This window comes from Colias eurytheme, chromosome 32 (assembly GCF_061535395.1).
Source record: "Colias eurytheme isolate Ceu_HAF_F1 chromosome 32, ilColEury1 Martin Lab GWU primary, whole genome shotgun sequence".
NCBI classification, from domain to species: Eukaryota; Metazoa; Arthropoda; class Insecta; order Lepidoptera; family Pieridae; genus Colias; species Colias eurytheme.
The window spans coordinates 7184215-7209148 of NC_143011.1; the positions used below are offsets into that span (position 1 = coordinate 7184215).

Consider the following 24934-nt stretch of genomic DNA (forward strand, 5'->3'; position numbering starts at 1 on the left):
GTGAAGTAAATGTTTGTGGTGTGGAATATTGTAACGGTAATGTAGTTCATCAATATTATAATGTGATGTGCAATCCGGGCGGTTGTCCAGGATATTTGAGCCTTTAATAATTGTGGGAAGCGAACGACGTGCTTATGTCACAAATAATAAGTTTTTGATCCCATGGAATTTGGATCCAATGTGGTGCCTTCGATGGCGCCCAGTGTAAGCTATTGTGGTGGTAAATTATTATTTTTCTGTATTTTGACGATTGAAAACGCTTCTAAGCGAAGTCCAGTTGAATAAATCAATATTTGAGTTCATCGTGTGGATGTGATATTCATAGTGTTCTATAAGGTCAGTTTGGCCGAGCGGTTATGTTTGTGTTATAATACGTTGTGTTTTGACAATATCACGTGATAAATTACCGTACTCATTTCAAATGAACGTACGAGGACGTTTTGTGTTATTGTTTTACTATGGCCAAGCCGGATATAACTTGTGTTTTAACTTTTAATTATGTTCCAGGACTTATGGTTGTCACTTGAGAGTTGAGATACAGATGAGATACTGAAGCCGCTGTTCGCAGCTGGAAAAACTCGTTGAGCTATCGAATCCTATGTAAATCACAATAATACTCGACAATGATTGCTATGAAGCGAAAAGTACAAGCAATTGCTAGACTACTATTGTGTGTACGTGTAAGAATAGTACCAAAGCCAAATTTAGATGACCGTGTTAGCGGTAATGGAAACCAAATAATATAATCGGATGCCACTTGTCTGTACGGGTCTTCTGTGACTTAGTCTGACAACTGGGCAGATAATAATACAATCGAATGCCACTTGTCTGTACGGGTCTTCTGTGACTTAGTCTGACAACTGGGCAAATAATACAATCGAATGCCACTTGTCTGTTCGGGTCTTCTGTGACTTAGTCTTACAACTGGGCAAATAATATAATCGGATGCCACTTGTCTGTACGGGTTTTCTGTGACTTAGTCTTACAACTGGGCGGAAAATAATAATAACCTGATTGTCACTTGTCAGTATGGATCCAGACAGTGGTTTAGCCTGACAACTGGACAAATAAACAAATAATTTGAATATAATGTACTACTTAAAACAAGTCGGAATGTCACCAGCTGAAGTGAATTATATCATTGATATTTTGAGTTTTGAATTACCGCTCAGAGCACGAGCTTTTTTCAGAATGGCCGTGTTAGCGCGTTTAATTTAAAGATAAAATTATATTTTAAAAGTAAATCAATTGACGAACTTAATTAATTATTTTAATAATAATCAAATGGATAAAAGTATTAATAATCATTTAATTATCAAATAATAATAATATTACATGTCATATTCAAAATAACGATCAAAACAACACAAATAACACCTGCGCTGACTCACACAGTCACGCCACTCGAATAGTCGTCCTATAAATAACGGTCGTCTGCAGTTGCGAGTCATTATTTCTATCCCCAAACAGGGCGATTCGTCCTCCCAGTGACCTGCCCGTATTAGCGGGCAGCGCTATCAACCTGCTGCAGAGGACGAATCGTCCTGAACAGCATCCCCCACGCAGCCTCCTAACGGAGGCCGCGTGTGTGAAGACCCTTGCTGCGCTGCGAGTCATTCTTGTACCGACTTTGGTCGAGTCAAGATGTCTTAAAAGTATTATATCAGTATTTAATTACGTAATACAGCCACGCGTTAACATGTATATTCAAAATTATAATAATTTTTACAATATATGTATTCAAATCGATATTAATTAATAATTTTTTCAAACTCAAACCTTCATTCATCAACCAGACCTCGTCCAGAAACATTTTAAAATCGTCAATATAAGGACAAAATATGAATTTACCACTGGTTCGGAAAGCCGCCTCAACAGAGAAGAGCCGGCAAGAATATATGTATAGGCATATAGTCGCTCCTTCAAAATCATAGAAAATAGAAATGTAACATCTTACGTAGGTATTTATAATAACAATAATGACAATTTATTTAAGTATACGACAATCTATCATGAATAAGTTGTATACTTATATTTAAGTTTATTAAGTCATCATTTATTTATTAACCAATGGGACGAAATCGTTTTCAGTAACTTAATGTATATGTAAGGTATAATGTTTAAACTATGTTCCTTCTGTAACTTAACTATACTTTTGACTAACTGTACCTGTACTGTACCTGTACTGTACCTGTTTTATTTTTTCCTTACATGACTATTGCACTACCTTGTTGATATGTTTCACTCACTATTTATGATGACCTGCACTCCAGGTCATTTAGAAGAGGTGAATGCTGCTTTTTCTGACGCATAATTTAATTCACTTTACCTGCACCGGCATCACACACCGGCATTTTCCCACATATTAAAATTATAAATAAACGATAGCTGCAAAAGACCTTATAATTGGATTAGTAACAATCTAAGTAAAACTTCGGTACAATTATTACCAAGTGAAATGCCTATAGACTGGGTACATACTTAAATGCTCGGTTATTATTTAATATCCATATTCTGTATATATGTACTTCGTTACTAAAACAATATATGTTCCGATTTTAATTCAATATACCTAATAAAATCGGAATGTAATATAATATGTATATATATCTGTACCCTAAATAATATAATAAATATTATACGGCAAAATTTTAACCAAACATAATTGGTTCATTATTTATTCTTATTTAAGCAACATCAACTTATCATATGATCCTTAGGCACAAGGAAGATTTGTTTATTTCTTCGTTTGTCCGTCTCTCTTTCATATCGTAATAAAGCGATTTATGATATATTTTTGGGCGATAGTTTAGAGGCTAGAAAGTGGCAGCCTTTTTTATAGCGCATTAAAAATATTTAATTCATACAGATACATAGTATTACAATGTTAAGGTTCATAATTATCAATTATTTAAATACCAACTTTCGGGTATAAACCACTCTGACAGAATTATAGTCTTAGTGGAGCTTGCTCTGCAACAGTACAATATCATACTACCTATACTGTGCCATTGACTTCTATTGAACCGCTTTTAGCTTCACCTGTATGTTCGTATGACTGTATGCAACCGATTCTTTTCGATTCGCTTAGGACCTACCCAAACCGTACAGATTTAACTTCAGTGACAATATTACAACAATTTATTGACAATACAATAATGAATATTTAGTAAAGCGTGATTAATAATGTATTTCTTTTTTTATACTTCTTATTGTAACCTCAACACACACGCGGTGTTGTTCATTGTATGGTTATTACATTAATAACACATAGGTATTTAAAATTCAATAAATGTAACGAACCTAAAACGAATCAAAATGTATCATTTTGTTGATGACTTTTTTTTATTTGTTACTTATGATAACATTTGTATTTGTATTACTGACAACTTAATAGCCACTTGAAAAAGATAAAGATAACTTAATGACAATAATAGTGGCTAGACATTAATCACACATTAATGGTCTGAAAATAAGTACTTAGTTGGATACATATTATTTTTTTTTAACTGTACAATGTTAACTGTAACAATCAGTAATACAAATTTAACTGTAACAATCAATAAAAATTAATTAACTTGAATTTACAATATTCAATTTTGCATTTCGAAATCAATACCACTATACCACCTCAATATTGTAGAGATTAATACTTGGAATTTATATTCTGACTAAGGCACGAATGGTGACCTTTTCGCGATAATACATTTTTTTTTTTTTTGCTTTGATAAGAAATCTTTAACGTATTTCTTAATTGATAATCTTTTATTCATTCTAGTACGATATCCATTATTTTTTCGCAGCGGTGTTAATGCATTAGGTGCGATATTGAATGTTCAAAAGATGAGCTCTTAAAAGATGTATTACGTCGTAAGTACCTACTTTATGAATATGAAATCAGACCAGTCTTACAAACCACCATTAAAACTTGGATTTTATATGAATTACTACGTTGTAAATCTTATTAAATTCTTAATAACTTTTAAACTTGTAAATAAAATTATTAGTGTATTGACTTTTATAATACTATTCACGTTGATGTTTGTGTTGCTGATTTTCTCGTCTATTATAAAATTGGTGTTTTTAAATTAAAAACAGTCGTTATTAATATAGTAATAACTAGATACACATGGTGTATGATTTTACCATGGTTCTTACATATACCTTGCATATAGGTACCAATATTTGCGGTATGATGTGGTTATGATCCATTTTTTATTTTACATTAAATGTTCGTCTTGAAATTGACCTTTATTATCTATCTAAAAATTTTAAGTGTATATTTGACAGGTTGTTTGTCACTATACACTATCTAAGTATCAAAGTAATCTACTATATAAAAATAAGTCGGGTTTTCCTTCCTGAAGCTACAACTCCAGAACGCACGAACCGATTTCCACGGCTTTGCACTCGTTGGAAAGGTCTCGGGCTCCGTGAGGTTTATAACAAGGAAAAGGTGTCTCTGGTGCGAAACGGACTTCGCCAGGTTTGCTAGTTATTAACAATTAACGATTCATATTTTATGCCAACTGTCTATTGTCCAACTATTGTCTTTCACGGTATATTATTGTATAAATTACGTAAAAGTCGTTTTCAACGTTCCAACATGTAATGATTAACAGTGTGTTATACCTAACCCCAAACCGGGGTGCTACTTTTCCGCTGAGGGAGTAGTGTTATACTACTGCTACGTTCCGTTTAGAAAGCTTCTACATACCCGCAACGTTCCCGCGCAGGGAATTGTCGCGTCCTTGCCACGTTCCGATAAGGAACCTCATACGCTGCTACATACCGCTTAAGACCCATCTTCAGTAGTAGTACGACATTGCTACGATTGCCGCTGAGGAAATCCTTCTACGTCTTGCTTGCTTCGGCTCCTTAATTCCTGTTGAAGGAATTCAGCGACCAACCCTAACGACACCCTACCGCCTAGCCTTCGCAACGAGACGCGCACTCCATCTTACGTCCACCTATATCAGTAAGAGCCCTACCGGAGGGTTTGGACCTAGGCACACCACGGCTCTTATTGTTACTGATATTTGTATTTTATTTTATTAATTAACTAAATTAATTGTCGACTGTATGGTGAGCAGTTCTTATTATTATTTTTTTTGTTTCCACCTCACCTACAACGCCACATAGTATGTATATACAATAAAAATGAATAGCCAAATATGTTGCCAAGTGTAAAACTCAAACCTCGGCGCGCGGCGCGTATCGGCTTAACCAATCCGGATAATATTCATATTCCAATTCGTTTAACGAACCGATAAATGGCGAAAGAGCATAACAACGTCTGCCAGGTGGCTAGTTTGAAATAATGAATATTGAGACTACTCTGTATGTCTCTCATTCCATTTATTTTTGTTTTCGAATATTCATTGTTTTATTACCTTACTCTGTTTATGATTATTATACAATCACTTAACCTGACTAACTTTATAGTTGTCGGTTAAAATATGTGCAATACCTACCGCAGATATTTTAGGCATTGTTATCATTATGATTATTCTTTCGTTGTTTAACAAAATCTGCTATGAATTTACGAAAATATTAAGTCACCTTTAGATATTATGAATAATAAAAACTACCTACTGTAAATATTTTAGCATTTATTATTTATACTCTTAAAATTGTGTTATTCCATTTTTAATTTGGATAACAATACTAACCGTAAGTATTTTCGAAGATACAATCCATATTAGAAGAAACACTATGAAATGATGACTAACTATCACATCTTTTTTAAAATCGCGTATGTAAGTGCATGAATTCGCAATATCGGCATCACCCAAAATATAAACATTTTATACGAGCATCACCCGTATCACATCACTACAGGCATCACCTGTATTGTAATTATATTACGACTACCAGGCATCTCTGGTATAAAATTACAAAGTACATACGGGCGTCACCCGATTTTTGTTTTTTCCACTACCAGGCATCATCATCTGGTATAACATTACAAAATACACACGGGCGTCACCCGATTTTTCTTGACCACCAGGCGTTATCTGGTAACACAGTACAAAGTACACACGGGCATCACCCGTTTTTTTCCTGTACTACCAGGCATCATCTGGTAACACATTTCAAAGTACGTACACGGACGTTACCCTTTTTTTGTCAGGCTTCATCTTGTAAAATTATAGCTTAACAACAACAACTTTAGAAATCCCTTGTCGTGGTCCACATCACCATCGAAACACATACATCAGAACTTCCATAATGTTACTATATTAGCCTGTCCAGGAAACTTACGTTCCTGATATAACCATGATGATAACCATTAATTACTTCTTTATGCAATAATGAATAATCTTAAATAATACTCATGCAACTTCACATCGAGTAATTAAAATAAGATATAAGTGGGTATTTGGTATAATTATATTTTTTGTAACCAGACAAATCTATTCCGAGCTGATCGGGAATCGAACCTTCTTAGCTCATTTAATCATGTTTAACCAATCCTCTAAGCAGGTTTTTACATATCAGTATTAATAAATTTATATGTAATCAAATGTCCCAAAATAATAATCTACAGCCTCGACTAAACAAAATATCACATAAATTAATCTCGCTTAACGCAGTTACAGTCCTATGAATGACTACGTGAGTACATACTGGACGACGCTAGCTGTATACCCGTACACTGTACAGTGTATTTATCATACAGGCACCATACGCTCGAGCAATAAAGACAGCCCGCGTATGCATTGGTATTTGATATCAGTGAAGTTATGTATACGAGAAACATTTTACAACACCTACTTTATCCTTCTGGCTACAAAAACAGCGTTATTAATACATACCTACTTACTAACGCATTATCACCAATACAGTTGTTCTCTCTTTTACTCTCACGCACGAGACATAATACATGTCTCACTCATGTACTTCGTAATAACAACTGCCGATTAAAATATAAAAGAACGTCCAGCCACGACGCTGAATGGTGCGTGACTAAGTGAAACTCGGGCACTTAGCTGAGTTTTTTCTTGCCAAAATAGAGAGCGGGTAACGTATCTAGCTTTTTATATATCATAGTCTGGCTACAATTATTTAAGAGGTTTTGCTAAATCTTTATGTAAACGAAACCTTCGTTTTCTACGGCGCGGAGGCACGCACATGTTATTGCTTTGTGCGGGTATTTTTTTTTTATGTAAGCGGCACAAAATATCATAATTAAAATAAGTATGTGTGTCTATTATTATTAACTTTAATATTCCCTTCGATGTAACTTGACTGTGGATATAATTAGTTCAATAGTTATCACAGCACACCTATTTCCTCCCTTTTTTTGTTTGTTTTGTAATTTTTGAAGTGAAACTTCTTTATCGGGGGTGGACAAAAATTTTGTGAGACATTTTTTGCGTTACGCCGCGCGCGTTACATTTTTTGCGTTACGCCGCGCGCGTTACATTTTTGCGTTACGCCGTACTCGTGACATTTTTTTTCTTATCCCTACCACGCGTGATTCGACGTATACTTATATTTATTATATTTATTATTTATTATTGGGTGGAATTATGGTATCAATTTTTTCTAATACTTGAATGTTGATTGTGGTATTTATTTTTCTAAAATTGTATTTAAAGTTAACCTCAGTTTTTGATTGAATTTTTTAAAACACCAACACGTGGGCGTGATCATGTTATTTATTTTTCAAGTTATTTAAGCTTAACCTCTGTCTTAATATGTATATATTATGTAGTATGTGCGTCATTAATTTCTGACTGTTTCGAGATTTGGTGCAAAATAAAACAGTGTGTAAATAAAATTAAACAATTGAGTAAAAGTATAATTTCATAGATAACACGTTGAGAAGTTCCCTGTATAAATATATATACATATCTTGTGGTCGCGCCAATATAAAAAATATACGTAAATATATTCTCGATATGAAAGTGGACTGTATTTTGATCTACGTGGTGTTAGCAAAGAGGGATAGACAGGATACACACGGCACGTACCTCGTCGGAGGGAGTAGCGTCCAGAACACACGCGCCGCCACGCGGTCAGGGTCCTCCAGCTCGCGGCGGGCAAGAACGGCGTCCAGTCCCACACTCCACACAAACACACACGCGGCGGTGAGCGCGACCAAGGGCCGGGGCACGGGATACCCCGGTGGTGTTACAAAAGCACAATGCCTGAGATCTAGAGAGCCTCGTGGAAGCTCTCCGGCGGTGGTCGAGTCCCGAACCTCGCGAAGGAACGGAGCGAACTCGACTGACTGCAGCGACACGAACGTCGCGTTCACGTCTTATTGGACGTGTCACGTGGTTAGTGACCACGCGATGATTGGTTGTGCTCGTATGTAGGGAAGGATGAAGGAACACACCACAAACAATAAACGTTTAATTTCTACATTTACTATTTTAATTATATTGGCGTTACCATATCCACCCGCCCTAAATGGGTCACCATTTAAAACCAATCATAAGATACAGCGAAAAACTATGACTCTAGGATCGCATAATGCGCGCGGGTTGATAAAAGTCCTAAGAGCCACGGCGGTAATATAAATAACAAGTTCTATGGCTCTAGGAGCGCAAAATGCGAGCGGGATAGTAAAAAATCCTAAAAGTCACGGCGGAAATATAACTAACAAATTCTATGACTCTAGGATCGCGTAATGCGAGCGGGGTATAAAAAATTCCTAAAGTCACGGCGGTATTATAACTAAGAAATTATAAACGAAAGCGGTGCAAAACTTAAAATTAAACTTAACTAACTGCGGTAATATACTAATGCGATATAACTATTGTCTTGGAAGCGGACATAAACGAACGACCGGGCGAAGGTAAGTTCCCTTGGCGGTTCTAACTGTACAAACGCGCGCGACGTCGTCCTTTGAAGGATGTACTTTCTCTACGACGGCTAAAGGCCAGGTTAGGGGCGGTGCATTATCATTTATTACAACCACGACCGTTCCAGGAGTAATAGGTGTGGAAGGCGTATTCCATTTCTGCCTAACCTGCAGACCGTGTAAGTATTCCATTCTCCAACGTTTCCAAAACGACTGAACTAACTTGTCCAGTAGCGAATGCCTATCAAGTAAACTGACGTGGTCAGATTTGACTTGCGGCGCGGGTAAAGCTAATAAAAGCGCGGTAATTAAAATAACAAGAAACAAATATGTTATAATATTCATATATTTAATATGATAATAATCAATGATCATGATAATTATGTGATCATTGCGCGGTAATATCACTGGATGCTTATGTGCATAATCCAGGGCGGAATCGCTTAGACGTCCGATGAGGATAAGTCTGTTGCGAATAAAAGGCTTCAAGCGGTTGAAAGCCTGCGAATAAAATTTATAAAAGAGTATATTATAATACTCCTCTGCAAAATATTTATTTTGCAGGGCGGGAATAATTTTATTCTCAGCGAAATTAAGTTCCTCTACGGTCATCATAACACCGCGGCGGGTTAATAATATAAGGAACCTATAAATATAAAATACACGACGCGACGAGACGCGAAGGGCGGTATCATATAAAGCGCAATGCTTTATAGGCGGGCACACAGTGTGCGCTAATAATTTTCGTTCGGGAATGTCTGCAATAGATTCACCATAGAGACTCTTAAGAGGCCAATCAGATGGGTCCGAACGAGCCCACTGGGGTCCATGGAACCACAGAGGGTGCGAGACGAGATTTTGTGGCGTAATGCCACGCGAAAGAACGTCAGCGGGATTTTCAATACCAGAAACATGGTAGAAATTATCTGATGGGATGTTATACACGACTGTGGGAGCAGCGAAGCCCATCATGTCCCACAGACGGGCGGTAATTGACAAGATGGAGTGCTTAGTGCACATCACATCGGCGGGAGCGGTAATTTTAAAATAAAAACAATCATGAACAGTAGACCAATGCAGACAAAATAATTTATGTTGCACGGTCTTATCAAACTCCACCGCGGAGGGTAAAAGTTTGTGCGAAGCGGAAAGATTATCTAACACATTTTAGCTATTACTATTCCATTTAATAAGATCCCACTGAGCTCCCTTAAACAAATCGATGAGCTGCTGTGACGCGGAAACTGCTTCACATTCCGTGGGAATAGAGAAGGCGATATCATCCATATACAACGAGGAAGACGCAATGCCACTCGCGAGCGGATATTTCGCGCCGTCATCTTCTACGAGCTGTCTTACCGTGCGCAGTGCATGATAAGGACTAGACTTGATGCCGAAGCAAACTCGATTAAATTGATAAAGAAGCAGCGGATCCTGCGGGCTGAAACGATATAAAAAACATTGAAAACGACGATCAAACTCACGCACGAATATCTGCAGAAACTGTTGGCGGCAATCGGCGGTCATGGCAATCGCGTGGAGACGAAAACCTAAAATTATTGTAAACAAATTGCCTTGTAAATTCGGCCCAACATGCAGAAGGTCATTCAATGAACGCTGGCTTCCAGAAGTTGGCATGCTAGCATCTAAAACCATGCGCAGCTTAGTCGACGATTTATCCTCGCGCAGAACAGCGTGATGCGGTATGATATAAATAGGTGTAGGGTCACGCGGATCATACGGAGGCGCGGGTGAAATATAATTCTTCGTTAGATAATCTTTTATGACGTCATCATATGCCAACCTTAATTTAGGTGAAGCTTGAAGCTTTCTTTCGAGGCACATGAAACGTTTGCCGGCAATATTAAATGAGTCACCGAGAGTGTAGAAATCATCCTTAAATGGAAGCGAAACAATATATCTGCCACTCACGGGGTCGCGGGTTGTAGTTAATTTATAATATTCTTCACATTCAACATCATCGGGATGTTGAACGGGCGGTGCGGTAGGAAGCTCCTCGAGCTCCCAGAAACGCCTGACTAATGAGTCAATAGCGGCGGTCTCTTGAACGTGACAACACGTCAAGGGCGGTTTATGTATGTTAGGTATGGTGGGTACTGAACCCATTATTACATAGCCTAACACCGTGCGCAATGCAGCGGGCGCCGACGAGTCACGAGATGCATGAACTACGTCGGGGAGAAGCAGATGAGGGAACAGAGAAGCACCGATTAATAAATCGATTTTGTTTGGCGTACCAAAACTCTCATCTGCGAGCGGTAAATGCGAAATATTCGATAAGACAGAAGTGTCTATAACAGCGGTAGGTAGTAAATCCGTAACATGATCAACAACTAGCGGAGAAATATTAAAAGATATGTTGTTGTCAAGACGCGAATAAAATTGTATATTTACGGAATTACTATTTATAATTTTTTCTGAACCACCGAACCCCTTAATAATAGTACGTTCGGTTTTCTGCGGTTTAATACCTAAACGTTCACAACATTCATTCGTAATGAAGTGACTTTGCGAAGCGGAATCTAAAAGCGCGCGAATAACAAGCCGTTCGCCTTTACAATTATAAGATACGACTTCAGCGGTTGATAATAAAATAGTACATTGTTTATTCGCGGGCGCGTTGCATTGAAATGCGTTATCAGTATCAGCTGTATAGCTAGCGGTACATAGCGCAATGTCGGAGCGGACGCACTCGCCCGACGGCGGTGACGGCGCAGGCAACGGCGGTGTGCTGCGCGGCGGGGGGTGAGACGCAGGCGCGGGAATGGAAGATTCGCGTTTCAAATGTAACATCGTATGATGTTTTAATTTACAAATGCGGCAATTAGAATTAGACGAACAACTAGAAACTCGATGTTTAATACTGAGACAATTTATACACGCGTTTCTATCCTTTACGTATTTCAAACGTTCCTGCGGACTCATTTTCTGAAAACTCGAACATTTAAATAAATGTTGATGCGTAATATTTTTACAAAGACAACTATATGCGGAATCAGCGGTTGTTACATAAGACTGATACGTCTTAGGCGGTGCGGAAGAAGTATTATTTGAACTGCGGTTATAATTATTATTCTTTCGAGGCGGATTATTTATTCCCGAATTTGTGGAAGGATGAATGCGTTCTAATACCTTCGCACGAGTTTGAATAAATTGAACTAAGTTATCAAAAGTAGGCATTTCACTACCAAACTTAGTCTCGAAAGCGCGAACAGTATCTGAGTCTAACTTCTTCAACGCGATATGAACAATCATTAAATCTGTAATATTATCTAACTTTATATTTTGTAAGGCGCGCACTGCGCTAATAAAGTTATCAGTAAATAAATCAAAGTTTGTTGCGGACGCACAATGCAAAGGTTTAAAATCAAACATTTGATTTAAATACGCGGAAACTAACATACGTTTATCATCATATTTATTTTTTAAAGTTTGTAATATTAAATTATAATTTTCAGCGGAGGGGGTTATACCAGCTATAACAGTTGTGGCCTTCCCCGTTAATTTACCTAGTAAATAATATAAACGCTCGGCATCTGTAAGGCCGGGATTGTTATGAACAACTGATTCAAAATTCGAAAGAAACAGCGGAAATGAGCGAATATCACCCGAAAATGGTACTAATTCGATAGGCGGTAATTTAGGCCTATTTTTATGCAAATTATTAATATCTCCGTGTGACGGACTTGGTTGCGAATATTGCGATTTAATTCTTTTAATCCTGCTATATAAAGACTCGAATGCAACGAGGCTTTTATAATCAGGTTTCGCGGCGGGAATTAATGATAATAAACGAGTATTGTATTCGTCTAAACACTGTTTATAATCATCGCGTAATGATTCTACCTGCGCGGACTCGTCAAGGAAACTTTCCATAAGCGCAGCGTTGTTATGAACGTTCAAAGACAAATCATAAATTCTTTGCACCATTTCGAATATAATTTCGCGTTTAGCTAATAACATGGATAACTGCGAATCATTTATATCTTCCGAATCATTAACATCCGAAGCGTCACTATCAGGTAACTTAGTCATTTTCTTAGGCGGCATTTTTAATAACAAAAGTATATATTCAAACAGAGAATGTTACAATACAAGTTACAATAACAAGTAATACGACTAAATAAAGTAGGTCAGCGACGCAAGCGTAATATGAACCGAGTATGAATTTTCAATATGGTCGGATTATAACAGCGGATCGCGGAATGACCTAGATAACGTTATAAATTTCGAGCGCGGGTAGCGGATAAATAAATATGATGAAATATGTTCGATTTATAATGATTTTAGCGTTATAACTGCGGATAAACGATATGAATATAGTTTTAATTAACTATTTTAATAATAATATACGCGTAACTTAATGTTACGGGCGGAATAAAATATATTTTAAGCAAAAAAATAATAGATGACGCAATGTCGATCTATGCGGTATATTATAGTTATTTCACAATGAATGTACTATTAAATCGCTTATTAGGGCCTACAATGAGTATCCTAATAAGGGCGGGTTTAAAATATATTTTATATGAATAGTAGAAGACGCATTGTCGTTCTATTATATGCGGTATATTAAATAGTATTTCGCATTGAAGATACTACTAATCGCTTATTAGGTCCTACACAATGAGTATCCTAATAAGGGCGGTGGAATCATCAGGTAATGGTTACTATCCGGGTCGAAGGTACCACTCAATGGTCGCGCCAATATAAAAAATATACGTAAATATATTCTCGATATGAAAGTGGACTGTATTTTGATCTACGTGGTGTTAGCAAAGAGGGATAGACAGGATACACACGGCACGTACCTCGTCGGAGGGAGTAGCGTCCAGAACACACGCGCCGCCACGCGGTCAGGGTCCTCCAGCTCGCGGCGGGCAAGAACGGCGTCCAGTCCCACACTCCACACAAACACACACGCGGCGGTGAGCGCGACCAAGGGCCGGGGCACGGGATACCCCGGTGGTGTTACAAAAGCACAATGCCTGAGATCTAGAGAGCCTCGTGGAAGCTCTCCGGCGGTGGTTGAGTCCCGAACCTCGCGAAGGAACGGAGCGAACTCGACTGACTGCAGCGACACGAACGTCGCGTTCACGTCTTATTGGACGTGTCACGTGGTTAGTGACCACGCGATGATTGGTTGTGCTCGTATGTAGGGAAGGATGAAGGAACACACCACAAACAATAAACGTTTAATTTCTACATTTACTATTTTAATTATATTGGCGTTACCATCTTGTATAAATACATACATACATAATATGCCTATAGATCTTTACTCAATTGTTTTATTTTATTGATTTTTTACAAATTTTATTTACACACTATTTTATTTTGCACCAAATTTCGAAACAGTCAGAAATTAATGACGCACATATTATATATACGTTTTAATATAGAATATTTTTTATTTTACAACCTTTACAACTTGATCATTAGGAATTTATTACATTGAGTAAAAGTATAATTTCATAGATAACACGTTGAGAAGTTCCCTGTATAAATATATATACATATCTTGTATAAATACATACATAATATGCCTATAGATCTTTACTCAATTGTTTTATTTTATTGATTTTTTACAAATTTTATTTACACACTATTTTATTTTGCACCAAATTTCGAAACAGTCAGAAATTAATGACGCACATATTATATATACGTTTTAATATAGAATATTTTTTATTTTACAACCTTTACAACTTGATCATTAGGAATTTATTACCTCTATTGTTCGAACAAAAATAAGTTACCGACTTTAAAAACGTGCCGACAATGTAAGTAAACTATTGTTTCTTAGAAAACATTTTAGGAGTATACGATAATAAATCTATGACTCACGTAAACACGTGTTTGCTTGATTGGTGTCAGGTGTTCAATTATAATTTTATGAATTCAAAATTTATAAGAATAAACCTCAAACTCTCTGTCCAATCAAAATCCGCCTAAGTCCAAATCCTTTATAAGCTGAAAACGGCAGTGGCCGGCGTAAATATTCAAATAGGTAGCGAGGAGCGAAGCGACGAGCATCTTAGGTTAACTTTTGAACTACCGCACGAGCCGAGCGAGCGAAGCGAGCGAGTTGCAGCAGCGGCCGGTGTAAATATTTAAATAGGTAGCGAGGAGCGAAGCGACGAGCATCTTAGGTTAACTTTTGAACTACCGCACGAGCCAAGCGAGCGAAGCGAACGAGTCGCGGCAGTGGCCGGCGTAAATATTCAAATAGGTAGCGAGGAGCGAAGCGACGAGCATCTTAGGTTAATTTTTGAACTACCGCATGAGCCGAGCGAGCGAAGCGAGCGAGTTGCAGCAGCAGCCGGTGTAAATATGTAAATAGGTAGCGAGGAGCGAAGCGACGAGCATCTTAGGTTAACTTTTGAACTACCGCACGAGCCGAGCGAGCGAAGCGAGCGAGTTGCAGCAGCGGCCGGTGTAAATATTTAAGTACCTAGGTAGCGACGAGCGTGTGACTAACGTATTTCTTTAATATTGTATATAGTAAATTATTTTTTGAAAAATAAGGACATAAAGAAGTTTCACTTCTTACGTGTGTACTCTAGTACACGCACACATTTTTTTTTTTTTTTTATTATCAACAAAAAATTACTTACATTTATTCCCGATTTACCTCGTCGCCAAAAATGTAGTGTATGTCCTTCCCTATTATCGGCTCTTAGACGCACACGACCTCTCGCTCCGACCGCCTGCAGCCAACTGAGCTGTGTGAGCGGTGTCACCGTTGCACGTGCGCAAGAGATGACATAATACTTCCCTCTCTTTCACTCACATACACTACAGATTCCTTACAATAATATTATTCAAATTAATAACAAAATAACGTATTTTACGGCTAAATTAATATTGAACTAATTATGTAGTTAAAACACGAAAGCGCATTACCTTGTTATACCAAAAATTTTATATGATACAATATTTTCAACTGATATCGAAATGTACGAAAATAGTAATAATGTAATTGAACTGAGAACATAATATTTTAATATTCAGACAAAGCTGTATTGTTTCGATATACGTAGTTTTTATTGTAAACTGCTCATAATATTTTCATAGAAAAATACTGTAAAACAACAGATGATGAAATTTTCAAATAATTTGGAAAATCCAAAAGTGCACGCCTCATAATTTTTTTTTAATAAATATTTATTAATTATTATTTTTGTTTATTTAATAACAATTAAACCACATCGAATCAGACCCTGAAAAATGAAAGGGTTCTATTCCTGAGCATACTCAAGCGTAAGAGAAAAAAAAAGACTCGATTAGTAAAGTATTTCGGTCGCTATCGTGTTAACAAGAAAAAGGATCCGCACATACAGACACACGGACGTCCAAGACAGAACTTTTTGAAGTGAAACTTCTTTATCGGGGGTGGACAAAAATTTTGTGAGACATTTTTTGCGTTACGCCGCGCGCGTTACATTTTTTGCGTTACGCCGCGCGCGTTACATTTTTGCGTTACGCCGTACTCGTGACATTTTTTTTCTTATCCCTACCACGCGTGATTCGACGTATACTTTCTCCAGCGGAGTAGGGATATCGTATCGTTTTAACGTACTGTTAGTTTGTGGTGTATTTGTGTTTAAAAAAAAAACACAAATATAGTAAAAAAAATATTTATTTTTCACAACACAACACAACTTTTATTCGCAATTATTACAATAATTTACTATTTAATTCACACAGTATAGAATTTAATGTATTCTATAGGATAGGGATTCGTCCCCTGCACCCCGCGCGGTTACTGGTACTGGTGCTCCTCTCAGGCTAAGCCGGTGAAACCGTAGCTTAGGTGGCTATGCGACCATTAAGAGAGAAGCCCCTAAACTAAGAAATCAACGTGTTATATACGTACAATATTGCTGATACCGCGATATAGGCCGGTGGGGTTTATAGCCCAAGTCAGCAATATTGGACAATGTAACACAATGTAATAACAATGTAACACCTCCCTCCTTTAAAACGGAACATCCTACAATAAAAGGATGTGAGTAGAAATAGTAAACAAGAAATAGTAAATAAGAGGAGGTAGGGTATTGAAATTGAAACAAAATAATCTCGAAAGATCTAAAGTACTGAAATTGAAATTAAAGCAAAATTGAAATAGTAAATATAAAAGAAAAATAAAATTTGAATAATGATGTGGGGATGCAGAGAAGAATACGTGACACAAAAAAATAATCAAAATTTAATAAAAATAATACAGAACAATAGTGAAACTTCTTTATCGGGGGTGGACAAAAATTTTGTGAGACATTTTTTGCGTTACGCCGCGCGCGTTACATTTTTTGCGTGACGCCGCGCGCGTTACATTTTTGCGTTACGCCGTACTCGTGACATTTTTTTTCTTATCCCTACCACGCGTGATTCGACGTATACTTTCTCCAGCGGAGTAGGGATATCGTATCGTTTTAACGTACTGTTAGTTTGTGGTGTATTTGTGTTTAAAAAAAAAACACAAATATAGTAAAAAAAATATTTATTTTTCACAACACAACACAACTTTTATTCGCAATTATTATACACAATAATTTACTATTTAATTCACACAGTATAGAATTTAATGTATTCTATAGGATAGGGATTCGTCCCCTGCACCCCGCGCGGTTACTGGTACTGGTGCTCCTCTCAGGCTAAGCCGGTGAAACCGTAGCTTAGGTGGCTATGCGACCATTAAGAGAGAAGCCCCTAAACTAAGAAATCAACGTGTTATATACGTACAATATTGCTGATACCGCGATATAGGCCGGTGGGGTTTATAGCCCAAGTCAGCAATATTGGACAATGTAACACAATGTAATAACAATGTAACACCTCCCTCCTTTAAAACGGAACATCCTACAATAAAAGGATGTGAGTAGAAATAGTAAACAAGAAATAGTAAATAAGAGGAGGTAGGGTATTGAAATTGAAACAAAATAATCTCGAAAGATCTAAAGTACCGAAATTGAAATTAAAGCAAAATTGAAATAGTAAATATAAAAGAAAAATAAAATTTGAATAATGATGTGGGGATGCAGAGAAGAATACGTGACACAAAAAAATAATCAAAATTTAATAAAAATAATACAGAACAATAGTAATTTTATGATGTAGGAACTAGCATAATAATAAAAATAAAAACAACAATGTAGAATTGAAATAGCACAACATTTATATAATATAAGAATTGAAATGGCATAACATTAATTTACGATGTACAAATTAAATCATTAATGTAAGATTTAGTAATAAAATTAAACAATTGAAATAAAACATTTTACAATTAAAACAATTTATGATTTAGAAATTAAAATAAGAATAACATTATTCTAGGATTTAGTAGTAAAATATTGAAATAGTATAACATAAATTTACGATATAGAAATTTAATTAAGATAACATTAATCTAGGATTTAGTAGTAAAATAAAAATACATTGAAATAGTACAACATCGATTTACGATTTAGAAATTGAATTAGGATAATAATAATCTAGGGTTTAGTAGTAAAAAATAAAAAAAATTGAAATAGTAATCACACATCGATATTGGGTCTAGAAATAAGATTTAGAAATTAATATAAGCTAACATTTATATAAGAAATAGGAATAAAAATTAAGGCACATAAAAATAATATGAAACTGGATGTAACAAGATTTAGAATGGCAATACAATGATATTTAATTAAATTCTAAATTTCTCCTTATAGATCTAGGAGAAGAAGAGTCATCAGATACTTCATTCATTTCAAAATGTGTTGTTCTTGATCTGTGCTCTATGGCTGTTGTCGATCTTGTATGAACACGATTGAAGATTTGTACACAACAATTAGAATTTTGTCGACTTCGAGAATTACAGAAACAGCGATAAAGTTTATATGAAATGAATGAAAATACTGTTATTGATAATAAGGTAGTTATAATGCTAAAGTAATAGCCGTAACGAATGTGATACGGTTGGTTTTCTATCTTTGTTAATTCGTCGCTATTCTGATCTAATCTATGAGAAACATATTGTAAAGAATCGAGATTGATGTAAGATAACTTTATATGAGTAAGATTAGGGATGCTGTTATTGATTCTAGTTTTAGAACAGCAATCATCTTCTATAATATTGAAAGTAGGAGTTTGTATATGAATTTTAAGTTCAAATTCACTAGAAGGCGTGAATTGTAATAATTTATGAAATGCTTTACAATTTTTAGGCACTTTAAGAATACCGGATCCAACTATATCATAATCGTTAATAATATCATCACAATTCATTGTTAATTTAGAAATATTTGATTGTACATATACCCATCTATTATTACTAATTTTCTGCCATATATCTATATTACCAAGAATTAACTTATAGTCACAATTAGTGGGGAGTTCATGAATGTATTCCGTAAGGATAGACACTTCACACGTGGGGTTAGAAACACTGGACTCAATATTACTGAGTTTACACACATAAGATTTGCTCGTTATCACTTTACACTCACTTAGATTGTCAAACGCAAAGTAAGTTAACTTGTCCGTGGTTATTGCCAAGTATTTAGCGTTAGGTTTTATCATTGCAAAAGAGTGCGGGTTATTGATGTCATGAGGAGTTGGTAGAGCGTAGACATGAAATAGATTGTACTCTGTAAGTGTAACTAAAGGAATCTTAACAACAAAAATAAGCTTACTGTCGCTCATAAATGAGGAAATATCGGCAATGTCAAGAAGGACGTGTATATTATTTAATGCGATAGGTACTGGAAAGTTGACATTAATTTTATTTAAGCTAGATGTTAATTCTTGAAAAAGTTGAAGTGGACTTAAAATCGAAGGATGAACTACATTCAATTTGCCAAAAAGAATAGCATCAAGTAAGTTTCTAAGATTGGAATTTAAAATCATAAGGGAACTTTCGAGAGCACTAAACGTCATAGCGAGATGAGAATTGACTTGGAGTTTATTTGTATTCTCAGAAACTGATTCGAATATTTTGTTTAGCTTTTCCATATTTTCATTTAAAGTTAGTTCATTGTCATTGAGTCTGTGAATAGTTTGATTAAATGTGGAAATAGTAGATGAGACGATATGTATATTAGATTTCATTAACGTGGCCAAGTGTCTTTGATCATCTTGGACTGCGTTAATCGCGTCAGTAAAAGCTTTTGCGTCGTCTTCGTCGAGAGTACCAAATACTTGTTTCAGTATGGGACCTCCGAAACCTAACCAAGCTGTTCTTTTAAATCTAGACTTATTAGATGAAGTGAGATGAGACAGAGAATTGAAGTTATTAAAAACATTAATATATAAACTTTCTAAAGGACTAAGGACATTTGTGCAATCAATACGCAATTGGCTAGAAGGATGATTATAACAAATAGATTTAGCAGTTTCAAGATTATGTTTAAGTGTTTCAAAACGAGGTTGCAAATAAGAAATATCAGAAAACGTTAAGATTTTGTAATAATCGTTAGAGTATTTCACGGTACCGATGGGATCAAAGAAGAGACCGGGGCCTTTGATGATAGGAGTCGTTGGATTTGACGATGATGTCATGATTCCTGGCGCGATGGCCCTGGAAGAGAATTTTCATGAGCTAGTTTAATTTCGTCAACGTGAAATCTAGTATGTTTGCGATTGATGAGAATAGTAACGTTGTTGTTGTTATGAACTTTTACGATTCTGTACGGGCCTTTCCAGATGGGAGACAGTGCTTTACGTAATCTATGATGATGTTTGATATATACCATATCCCCGACATTATAAGATACTACTCGCGAATGCTTATCATAATACTGTTTCGATCTTTCTTTACTTCTAAGAATATTTTCACGAGCTAAGTTTCGAGATATAGAAAATTTATGCTTAAGTGTTTTAATATAGTCAGGATAAGTAAAGTCAGGTGAAATGTCATAAATTGAACTTGGAATATGGGGCTTACAACCAAATAAAAGTTCGTGAGGAGTAAAGTTAGTAGATGAATGAACAGCGGAGTTATAAGATATTAGAGCGGTAGGAAGATATTTATGCCAGTCATCTTGATTTTCACTAACATATGATTTGAGATATTCTTTGAGAGTAGCATGACTCCGTTCGAGAGCACCATTAGTTTGAGGATGATACGGAGAAGAAAAGAGATGTTTAATCTTAAAAAGGGAAACAACATTTTTATAAACTTCAGCGATAAAATGGACACCTTGATCAGACAAAAGCGTCTTAGGAATACCGAAATGAGAGATAAACTGAATAAGACATTGAGATGTTTGTTCTGCCGTAGAATTCTTTATAGGATACGCCATAGAATACTTAGTTAAATCGTCTTGAAAAGTGACAATGTAGCGATAATTCTCAGGACCAGATTCTGGTAATGGACCAACGATGTCAGTCGCAATTCTCTGAAGAGGCTCATGGGAAGTAGAAGTTATTTCCATGGGAGCACGATTAGTAGCACGTAACGCTTTGTTTTGTTGACATTGAGGGCAATTTCTAACATAAGACTCGATTTCGGATCTCATATTTTTCCAGTAATATAGTTCTTTCAATTTACTATACATGCGTGCAAAACCAGAATGTCCGCCTACAGGTGAGTCATGATTGTCTTTTAGGATAGTTGGGACTTCAGTAGGGGTAGGATAGATCATTTTGTTATGATAAATATTAATCTTAATTCCAGTTTGATTAAAAACGTAAATAATCATCTCATAAATTAATGGAAATCTTAGTTTGTCAAAAGGATTTGAGAAATCAGATATAGAAATTTCTTTTACATTAGGATGATATATAACTAATTGTTTACGTAATTCTTTTAAGACTAAAAATATATCTTTATAAGATGCAGATTCAAAATGATGGACCTTTGTAAAAAGATGAAAGTAAATCTTGTTATTAACTTTTGAAATTTTGATTTTATGCAGTTCCTTTTCTGATAGTATAAAGGACTGTTTGTCATCTAATAATTCTAAGATATTATTGCAATAAGGATTTGAGTCATCTAGATCGATTGATGTTGGATAAGCTATAACTGAACAAGTTGTCTTTAAAAGATTTTCATTATGTTCAACAACTTCGGTATCACACATTGTGGGACTAGAACGGTTTCTAATAAAGGATTCATAGGATAGGTTGGTGATAAGTCTTGTACCGTCAGTGTCGTTGATGTCGTTAATAGCGTTAATAGGAGGTCGAGATAAGGCATCAGCGTTAGAATTTACTCTACCAGGTTTGTAAATAATTTCATAATCATATTCTTCTAACTTTAATCTCCAGCGCACCAGTTTACTGCTGGGATCTTTGCAATTAAAAAGCCAGACTAATGGGCGATGGTCGGTGACAATTTTAAATTTCCGACCGTAAAGATAGGGTCTGAAGGTTTTAACACCAAAAAGAATTCCTAACAGTTCTTTCTCAGTTGTACTGTAATTACCTTCGGCTTTATTAAGTGTTCTAGAGGCATACGCGATTGGGAGATCTTTACCAATATCACCTTGAGATAAGATTGCGCCTAATGCATAATTAGAAGCATCTGTGGTGAGTATAAAATCTTTAGAAAAATCAGGATATTGGAGAATGGGAGCATTAGTCAACATGGATTTAAGGGATTCAAATGCTTGAGTTTGGGATTGAGACCAATTGAATTCAACATCTTTTCGAAGTAAGGAAGTAAGTGGCTTTGTGATTTTGGAAAAGTCTTTAATAAACTTTCGATAATAGCCTACTAGGCCGAGAAAGGATTTTATATCTTTAGGATTTTTAGGAATAGGATATGAGATAACAGCTTTTACTTTATCGGGATTAGGAGATACACCTTTATCAGTAATAGTATGACCGAGATAAGCGACTTCACGACGAAGAAATTCGCACTTATCTGGTTGCAACTTTAGATTATGTTCTCTAAGTGCTTCGAATATGAGTCGGAGTTTGTGGATATGGGAAGACAGATCGTGGCTATAAATTATGACGTCATCTAAATAAATAAAGCAGTGGAGACCTTGAAGACCAGAGAGGACTTGGTTCATTAACCTTTGAAATGTAGCAGGAGCATTTTTCAAACCAAATGGCATTCTTGTGTATTCAAAATGACCATTGGGAACTGAAAAGGCTGTTTTTACAGCGTCACTATCACTCATACATATCTGGTGGAATCCAGATGCTAAGTCCAGGGTACTGAAATATTTGCTATGTCCTAATTGGTCAAGGATATCAGTTATATTAGGAATAGGATAGGCGTCACCGATTGTAATGTCATTGAGTTTCCTGTAATCAATTACGATGCGCCATTTCTTTTGGCCAGAAGCATCTTGCTTCTTAGGAACTACCCAGATGGGTGAAGACCAGGGAGAATTAGAAGGCCTAATGATTTTTTGATTAAGCATTTTGTTAATTTGATTATTAACTTCCTCTTTGTGGCATTCAGGGTATCTATACGTTTTTACATGAATGGGTTGAGAGCTAGTAGTTTTGATCTCATGCTTAAGAGTATTTGTGCAAGTTAAAGCATCACCTTCAAGATGGAACAGATCAGAAAACTCGGTACACAGATCAAAAAGAGCTCGAGTTTCCTCAGGATTAAGATGTGATGATCTTATTTGTTCATGCACCCTATTTACTCTCTCTAAAGATGTTTCAGAAACCACATTCGTGTTTGAAATTTGGAATTGATCAATTAAATCACAGGGATTCAACTCAACTGAAATTGAATTAATTATAACGTCAGAGCTAGTAGTATTCAGGACAGACACATTAACGTGATTATTACTTTTAAGTGAAACTAGACAACCGGAGATGAAAATTCCATTCTGAATTTCGGTTTTTTCTACGAAACCAGTGGTTATTTTAGGATTTGTGACATTACACTCAATAATCATTTCGGATCGAGCCGGAACAGTGTATACAGGTTTGGTAAAGTGGAGAGGAATTGAATAATTATCTATCTTCAGGATATTGGTCTCATAATCGATCTTAGCATTTTTAGACTTAAGAAAATCATTGCCAATAATTCCATCAAAATTAATATCAATAGAATCAGGAATTAAATTAAAATCAGTGATAATAGAATGATCTGGGAATTTAAAATCGAATTTAATTTGACCAAGACTTTCAGTATACTCAGATTGTTTATCGATACCTTTGAATTTTATAATTTTAGGTATCAATTCAGGTTCATATTGCAAAGATGATTTTTTCAAAAGTGAAATAGCTGCACCAGAATCAACAAGAAGTACTTAAGCCTTGTCTGAGTATGAGGATTTAACATAAACATGAGGTAAGTGAATTTTACTATTATAATTAATTTCATAAATAGCTTCAAAAGATTCTGAATTGGTATTGTTCTGAGTTACTCTATTTGGAAGATTAATAGTAGAATTGCAAGTTGTCTTAACTGAATTATTAGACCGATAACCTTTCGATATAGGAGGATTAGGAAATGTAGAATTGGTAGATTTAGTACGGGACTTTTTCGTGTTAAATGATTTAGGAGTTACATTTGACTGAGGAGATTGAATTGATACACGTGATTGAGTCGACTTACGAGATTTAGTAGATGTAGGAGATTGAGACGATTGAGTCGATATAGGAGATTGAGACGATTGAGTCGATATAGTAGATTGAGGCGATTGAGCCGATATAGGAGATTGAGACGATTGAGTCGATATAGTAGATTGAGGCGATTGAGCCGATATAGTAGATTGAGACGATTGAGTCGATATAGTAGATTGAGACGATTGAGTCGATATAGTAGATTGAGACGATTGAGTCGATATAGTAGATTGAGGCGATTGAGTCGATATAGTAGATTGAGACGATATAGGAGATTGAGCCGATATAGGAGATTGAGCCGTAAAATAAGATTTAGTATAAGATAAGTCATAAGTCACGTCGGTTTGAGTCGATGATTCCGTACGACGCGGAAACGGAATCCTTCTTAGTTTAAAAACGAGTCATTGTTACTATCTTCACAAATCTCATGAACTTTATGTTCAGAGTGATTTTGTCGCCGAGAATTATTATATTGGCGCTTACGACATTCCGTAATATTATGGCCTGCATGCTTACAATATCTACAAATTTGAGAATTAGAAAATGGTGCAGTAGTATTTGAGCTAGTTGATGGCT

At 35.9% G+C, this 24934-nt stretch overlaps 1 protein-coding gene across 1 annotated transcript; it reads right to left on the reverse strand.

Moving 5' to 3' along the window:
• Positions 1–7979: 7979 nt before the first annotated feature.
• Positions 7980–12878, reverse strand: LOC149895279 (uncharacterized). Its single transcript, XM_090119272.1, has one exon. The coding sequence runs from the start codon at positions 12869–12871 to the stop codon at positions 9983–9985; it is 2889 nt and encodes a 962-aa protein (XP_089975398.1). The 5' UTR covers positions 12872–12878; the 3' UTR covers positions 7980–9982.
• Positions 12879–24934: the final 12056 nt, after the last annotated feature.

What these genes read in the sequence shown, in the direction of transcription:
- LOC149895279 (XM_090119272.1), bottom strand. Translation starts at nt 12,871, where the DNA reads ATGACTAAGTTACCTGATAGTGACGCTTCGGATGTTAATGATTCGGAA.